The sequence below is a fragment of the Camellia sinensis genome, chromosome 5, assembly GCF_055761805.1.
Source record: "Camellia sinensis isolate YWXY chromosome 5, ASM5576180v1, whole genome shotgun sequence".
Lineage (NCBI taxonomy): Eukaryota > Viridiplantae > Streptophyta > Magnoliopsida > Ericales > Theaceae > Camellia > Camellia sinensis.
The window spans coordinates 145,445,350-145,453,273 of NC_138965.1; the positions used below are offsets into that span (position 1 = coordinate 145,445,350).

At 30.6% G+C, this 7,924-nt stretch overlaps 1 protein-coding gene across 1 annotated transcript; it reads right to left on the reverse strand.

The window, feature by feature from the left end:
• Positions 1 to 848: 848 nt before the first annotated feature.
• LOC114309974 (uncharacterized) lies at positions 849 to 1,771 on the reverse strand. The gene is made up of 3 exons (XM_028255864.2): positions 1,621 to 1,771; positions 1,400 to 1,467; positions 849 to 1,307 (listed from the first exon to the last, which is right to left on the reverse strand). Exons 1-3 carry the CDS (start codon positions 1,769 to 1,771, stop codon positions 849 to 851), a joined length of 678 nt encoding a protein of 225 aa, XP_028111665.2.
• Positions 1,772 to 7,924: the final 6,153 nt, after the last annotated feature.

The window sequence follows — 7,924 nt, forward strand, 5'->3', positions numbered from 1 at the left end:
CACAATGTTTCAGGAAAACAAGCATGTGGATAACATTTGAGATAGATTACATGGAAATTAAAGCAAGAGGTTTCATTTTTTTCGCATAGTTTAAATTACTTTGTTTCAAAATTATTGCTATAGAAGTTAATAGTCCACACTATGAACTACACAGTTTATTCTAGTAAAAATCAAATGAACACACAATGATTTTTATTAAAAACACAACTAACTATTGAAAACACAATAAGATTTGTTTACCACAATACCTGGGGGCCAAAATTAGAAGAAAAATCTCAACTATTGTCTCCACAAAAGACCTGCTTGAAGATAGTTGAAATATCCGAATTTGATGGATACTCGAGGCTAACACATCTACATATATATAAAAAGTCTTAACCATTCACCTCCCATTCATCTTCAAGATTGAAATCAATGCCACCTACCATTCGAATGACATCCACCTAATAAAAATTGAATCTGAGAATAAATGCCACCTACCCACCAATCATTCAACCATTCAACTAACAAAGTTCAACATTATAAAAGCCCAACAAAATATTAATAAAATTCCAAATAATGAGTCCAACATAAAAGTCCAACATACTCATACATAATATTAATAATAATAAAAAATAATGAATCCAACATAACAATCCACAATTAATAATAAAAGTCTTAATAAAGGTCTTAAACATGAAATAATTAGGAAATTAAAAAACATCCAACTTCAGAAACAATTAGCTGCGATAACCTATAGTGGTCTTTTGCATCTCAATCTCCAATTTCAGAAACCTCAGTCGAACTTCATCCATAGGAAGCGCCATGAAGCACTCACGACGCTTGTCTCTTAAGAACAATCTGGCAGCTCATACATACAGGTCATCATCTGGGGACACACTAGGGATGTTTTCTAACTTTGCCAAACATTCTGCAATTGAAGGATATCTTGATGAGGTTTGTGTTGAAGTTGCTAAAGATGACTCAACCACATTGACTATACGATCAAGTGTCTTGTTAAGTAGAGCTGTACCAAAAAATTTCTTCTTTGTCTTGCAATTGTTTGATGAACCATTAGTGTTTGATAGACGTTTTTTGTTTAAATCAGAAGGATGAACCACCTCTAAATCAGCATCATCATGAAATTCAGCATCATGTGGGGTATGAAATTCCTCCCGAGTTTCGTCAGTGTGAGGCATAACCCCTGAGCTAAGGGTGTATACCCATTCTCCTGTAGCAGTTGCATCTGAGAATAGTATATCTAAGTTATCAGTGAATTGCAACGGCATATGTCGAAATTTAGCAGCATCAGGATACCTCTGCAACAGCTACAAAGGAAAATTAAATAATTTCAAGTAAAAAATTTGGTCTGTTTAAACAAAAAAATGAACAGAATATGTACATTAAGTAATTCACTTACCTCAAATTTCTTGGTCCACCACTCATCAGATGCAGATATGGCTCCAATCAATGTATCACGGCCTAAGCCTATCTTATCCCTTAACAGATTATTTCATAAAAGCCAATCTTTTTTCAACGCATCCCAATGATTTTTCATTTGTATTCGTTGGTATGCTTTTCCAGTCATACTTTTAAACTTAGTTATCGCATTTTTCCACCCGACACTATCTAAGTGTGTACCAGGTTTGTGTCTAGCCTTCACTTGCTCAACACAAAGCTTAATATAAATCTCATTTGATTTTGCATCCCAATGAGCTTTAACAGATGGTACTTGACTTGATTTTCCCTTGTTCTTCCTATTTTCAGATTGTGTTTCCTCTTGGATACTCATTCTATGAAAGGAAACAATTCTTCAAAACAAACTCATTCATCATTGCTTGTAGTACAACAGCTAGATTAGGATCATACATGGTAACTACGATGGACATATCATCATTCATTGGGTACAAAGCTTAGTACAATAGTTCATGGTAAACTACATAGCACAAAAACACCAGGTATCTCTAAACGGCACCTATCATCATTTGAAGAGTAATGCAGCTGACACAACAATACAAATTGTGAGTAGACCCACAACAAGCTGCTTCATGAAAGCATTGGATTGCTCAAGCATTTGGTTCTTGACTTTTAGTCCTACAGTCTCCATATTTTGATTTTGCTCAAGCATTCTCTCGTTTCTCAGCCTCTCTACCATCGTCATAGATTTTGGGGTGCAACACCTCCAAAATTGACAATTTCGGTTCTCACAAATGAAATATAGTCTCCCTTTAGATGGCTTGTCACACTCAGTAACCCTTATGGCAGCTCTTAGACCACAATCACATTTCAAAGCCTCATACCTCAAGTCCAAGGTCTCAGCACTAGAAGAATAATTACTAGAGGATGACATGCCTCTGCAATAATTACGAAGAATTAAATCTAAATCCTCTAAAATTGATTGGGAAGTTAATTGTAAATACATTTCATTTGGTCATTTTCTGATTCCAGTTTTATGAAAGATGATTGAGATCATACTTCTCACACAAATCTAACACACACTTTACATATGAACCAAAAAAACACCAAAACAATAAAATGTTTCTAACATTATTCTAAAAGAGACAGGAATTCAATAATTTGAAATGAAATATAAAATATAAACTAAAGTTCATAGATTGAAATAAGACAGGAATTCATTAATTCATTATAACCTCAAGTCATGAGGTTGAGCATTGGATTTGGTTGAGACAGGAATTCATTAATTCATTAATCCATAGTTTGAAATAAGATAGGAATTCATGAGGCTGAGCACTGGATTTGGCAAATCAGAGAGGAATTCATGAGGCTGAGCATTAGATTTGGCAAATCAGAGAGGAATTCATGAGGCTGAGCATTGAATTCATAAGCTGTACTAATCACAGTTTTTTTATTTTTTTTAATGTATTCACAGAGCAAGAGGAAAAAGAGGAAAAAGAACAAGCCAATAAACATAACAAGCCAATTTATTCACAAATTTTTTTCAATTGGTATTTCAATGCATTTTGAAAAGGAAAAATTCTATCAAAAAGCCACAATCTTTCAATAGTTCAATATGTCAATTTCTCTATGGGATTGAACCAATTACATATATACTTATAGCTTTTAAGACCCAAAAAGAAATAACCCAAACCCACTCTGTATATATATATATATATATATATATGAGATTTATTCAAAGTAATATGCAACCAATAAAAACCCTAAACCATAGTGAATGTTTTACCTAAAACATAAGAGGAAGCAAACTCAAAGAATTCTATTATGTTTTGTGGTCCTCTACAGTTTGTTTCTCAATCTGAAATTGAAAAAAAAGAAGAAGCAGCATTAATATAATAGAAAATCAAGAGGAATAATAGAAAAGAAGGAAACTGTATTTTAAATATAGGAAAATATAAAAGGAACACAAAAAACAACAACAATTGCGAACATCACCCAAACAAAGATAGAAAAACAAATTCTATGTACATCAAATTGAAAACCAACAAACATCAACTCAAAAGAAAATCAAGTGGAGAGGAAACACAACTCTTAGAAGCAAGTAGAAAGCAGTAAGGGTGAGCATGGTTCAGTTTGATTCAGTTATAACCATCATCCATTTTTGCACATGAATAACATTGGAAGTATATAGTGTTACTAAAAAGTTCATATAGAAGTGAGTTGTGTGTTTTTAATAATAATAACAATAACAATAATAACAACAACAACAACAAATCAAAGGAAGAGTAAGAAATCCTGAACCACTTTCAGAAATCTAACAATCAGAAGCTTGAGACTTGCAGGATCAAATTTGACCTAACACATATTTGCGACTAGCCTTGGATTTGGAGGATTGGGAATCCAAATGATTATATACAAATACAGTTGCAAGAAAAAATCAACACAAATCAACAGATGAGAGAGAGTGTACCACATGAGGCTGTGGGTCGGGTGAGACGACGAGTAAGGGGAAAGACAAAGATAAGATTTTTTAGGGTTTTTTTTTTCCCCTATCATCAAGAAATTAAAATGGGGCATATGCTTTTACAAAAAAAATGGGTTTGAGAACGGAGATTTGAGAGTGAGAAGTCATAGAAAGACCTGATCAGAGTGGTGTTTATGACAAAGGGTTCAAGAAAGAGGCAAGAAGAGCCAGATCGATGTGTATATATATATATATATATATAACATACAAAGGGCATGAAATCTTACATTTTTTGTGCAGATCAACGGAAAATAGGGGGAATAATTGACTGCGATCTTGGAGATGTGGAGGAGTTTGTCGGTCACCAGAGAGGAGAGGAGAGGAGAAGAGGAGAGGAGAGTGTTAGGACAATTGAGAAGAGGGTATATATAATGGCAGTTTCGTAATTTCCTGAATTTTGGAGAGGTATTTAAGTCATTTTGCCCCCCTTTACCAGCTGTGCACATAAGTCATTTTTTATAAGCACCCCCTAAGTTGTTTTCCAAAATAAGCTGAAAATGGCATAAATTAAGCTATGATCTGATGAATTAAGCTACACCAAACACAATATTTTAGCTTAAATTAAGTTAAAAGTTGAAATAAGTAACTTTTAAGTTGTGCCAAATAGGTTCTATTTATGGTTATGTCAAACATATTTTTATATTATTAGTATAAAATATATGTAATTTTGAAAGAAAATGTTGACATTTCATAATTAAAGAAATAAAAATAATTATTTATTACATTTGTTCAAAATTTACTGAATAAATAAAATATATTATAACTAAAATCTAAATTGTTGTGGTTCTTCTATCAGCATTCTTACATTGTCAACATGATAGTTAGTATTATAATTGATGAACAACACATATATTATATATTTATAAAATGTTATACTTACATATTATATACATATATATTTATATTATAAATGTATAAACATTCTTCAGACCAATCTATATTTAAAACAAAGGTCACACACGGTGTACAATCTAATTGATGTTGCATTGTTGGTATAAGTATGATAAATGAATAGGCACAGTCTTGGCATGTCGCAATATAATCTTTAATCATTATAACTCTATTATCTTGTAAAATTTTGGAATTATAACATTGTGTTTGAAAAGGTAGGAAAAAATTATTTATAATAAATTGTATAGTTTCCTACTTTTGATCTCATAGTCTTCAAATATGATGGTTGACATCGCAAGATAAACTCTACCTGTTTATTTTGAACAGTGAAGTTTATTGAACCAATATTGTTTTTGACCACAATGTTAACATTGTATCTAATAAAAAAAAACACTTGTTAAAAGAAAATATTGTATTTAATAAAAAATTAAAACACTTATTAAGTTTGAATTATTATTGTACATAACAATTATTTATGTAAAGGAAATTACCTCATTATATCATATACGCAGTGACGACAAATAATGTGACCATAATGATATTCAACTTTTTGATAGTAACTTTGGTACAAATCAATCCAAAGGTTGTCAACATCAATTTGTTCGATGTAACCACGTATTCGAAAATATGAAACTTACAAAATATTTGAAAAAACATAAATTAATCTCTCTTTATAAACGAATATATATATACATATCGTTTAACATTCATTAATTGGGATGATAACTGTGTAGGTGTGTTTGAATGAAGATTATAACTTACAGACTTTGAAGATTGTGTTGAAATGAAAATTGTAACTGTGAAGTGTCAACCTTCTATCCTATAAAAAAAAGTTATTGTAATAAATCTGGAATGAATATTTAATAAATTATAAAGTATAAAATAAAAGCAGAAAAATAAAACTACACAAATATCTCTATTAACAGAAAAATAAAATCCTAGGCATAATATGGGTGATATGGTAGTTTGTATTTATATTGTGAAAGACAAGGTTAAATAATATATTACTTGATTCAATAAGTTTTTTAAAAACACAGAGATTGTCACAATTCACATATTTTTTCCCCCCTGATCATGTGATCGAAACAGAGTGTACAAAAATTCAATCACAAATTAAGTCAATTGATAGTTAAAAAATATTTTTTTTGTTCGAAAAACATAGTGAGTTAGAGACCCAATTACAATTTTTTTTTTTTTTTGCAAGACAACATGCAATCTAATCATAAAAAAATATAGAGATTGTCACAATCCAAATAAGTTTTTTTTTCTCATCATGTGATTGAAATGGTGTGTAAAAAACACAATCAGTTGATAGTTAAAAAACACAATCACAAATATAATGAGTTAAAAATCCAATCAAAAATTAATTACAATTTTTTTTAATTGATATTTTTGAAATACAATTTTTTTCTTCAAAAAGCATAGTGAATTAAAAAACCCTATCAATTTAAAAATATAATCACGATACCGAAAAATAAATGAAAATATTACTTAGAGACTTTGAAAATTGTAACGGTCTAAGTGTCAACATTTTTCCCCAAATTCTATCCAACTATCTCTCTCCCAAACTTTCTCTTTATATAAAAAAGGCTGGGATAGTAGGCATAAAGTGAAGAAGGTTGTGGAAGTGAAGAAGGCTGCCCAAGTGAAGATTTTGAAAGGCTCAAATTAAATGATAAATTTAAGTTTTTTTATTTTTTTACTTTTTTTATTTTTAAATTAGAAAATTAGGATAAGTCAAGAATGTTGCGCAATATGACAAGTCAAGAAGGCTGGTAGTAGGGTTTAGGTTTTCAAATTTAGAAAAGGCTCAAACTAAATGGTGGATGGTAGTTTTTTTTTTAAATAAAAAATTTGAAAAATTAAGATTGAGATATTGGAGCTCCCTAAAATTTGTGAGTTATAAAAAAAAAAATTTCTTATATAATATATAGATAGAGAGATTATGATTTTAACTTCTTTCAAGTGACTAGTATATTCTCACAATCATTAGTCCTGATAATAAGTTTATGGACACAAAACTAATCATAAAAAACACAAGTGAAAAATTTGAGTGGCAAGTCCACGTATATGACCATAATTATTTTTTATGGTAATTGATCAAGTATCTTAATCATTCCAAAATTGTTTTGAGTAGATCAACATAATTGTTTCCTCTGATAGCTGAGGTGGGGATTATGTTAAAATAGTTACAATTTAATGCAACTTTTCACATATGATTATAGGATATAGTGTATTAAAGTATGAAAACAAGCGCTGTTAGGCTTGTGAACCGTTTGGGATTTGGGTTTAAATAGCAATGAGAACATTAATTCATAGAATGATTAACTAACTACTGTGCTACTAATTAGAAACAATTTTAGTTTCCAAATTGATAAATGTTATTAATTTGCTTTTAATAGGTTGCTTTGGGATACAAGTAAAAAGTTAAAATAAATCTCAAACGGCTTATGCAGTCAAGTTCTCCAGGAAATATAGAATTTTTAGTATCAGCAATGCTACAGACCCCCAGTGGGGGTGACCCCAGTGACCCCCAGTGCCACGTGTTGGCCTGGGGTTGGCTGAAAACTCAAAAAAAAAAAAAAAAAAAAAAACTGTTTTTTTGGACCAATGGGAGGGGATCCCCAGTACCCCCACTGGGAGTCCAAAGCTTTATTCTTTTAGTATTTAAAGTCCGAGGACTGTCAAAAACTCTTACCTCCCCGCCGATTAAAAAAAAAAAAAAAAAACTCTTACCTACCCTTCAACTGTTGTGGGAGTGTAGATTATCTTTAGCCCCCGTTTGCTTTTAGAGATAGAATGGAGAGAATTCATAATGAGGGGATTAATAGTGAGAAGATTGTTAGTGAGGGGATTAAATAAAATTGTGTTTATTTTGATAATTAATGTTAGTATAGGAATTGTTAAATTATTTTTATATAAAATAATAAAACAAATAAAAAAATACAAAAAATTAAATATTAATATTTAAAAAAAATTCTCAATATATAAAAAATAAAAAAATAATAAAAAAATTTCTAATCCTCTCACTATTTTTCTAATACCATCTCCACCTCCTCCATCTCAATCCCCCTTCAAACCTCTATCTATATCACCTCCTTCATCCTAATCCCC

What these genes read in the sequence shown, in the direction of transcription:
- LOC114309974 (XM_028255864.2), bottom strand. Translation starts at nt 1,771, where the DNA reads ATGAGTATCCAAGAGGAAACACAATCTGAAAATAGGAAGAACAAGGGA. An exon ending in GAAGGCTAGACACAAACCTG is followed by an intron (nt 1,468 to 1,620) that starts GTACACACTTAG and finishes GGGATAAGATAG; the next exon opens with GCTTAGGCCGTGATACATTG. An exon ending in GGTGGACCAAGAAATTTGAG is followed by an intron (nt 1,308 to 1,399) that starts GTAAGTGAATTA and finishes TTTCCTTTGTAG; the next exon opens with CTGTTGCAGAGGTATCCTGA.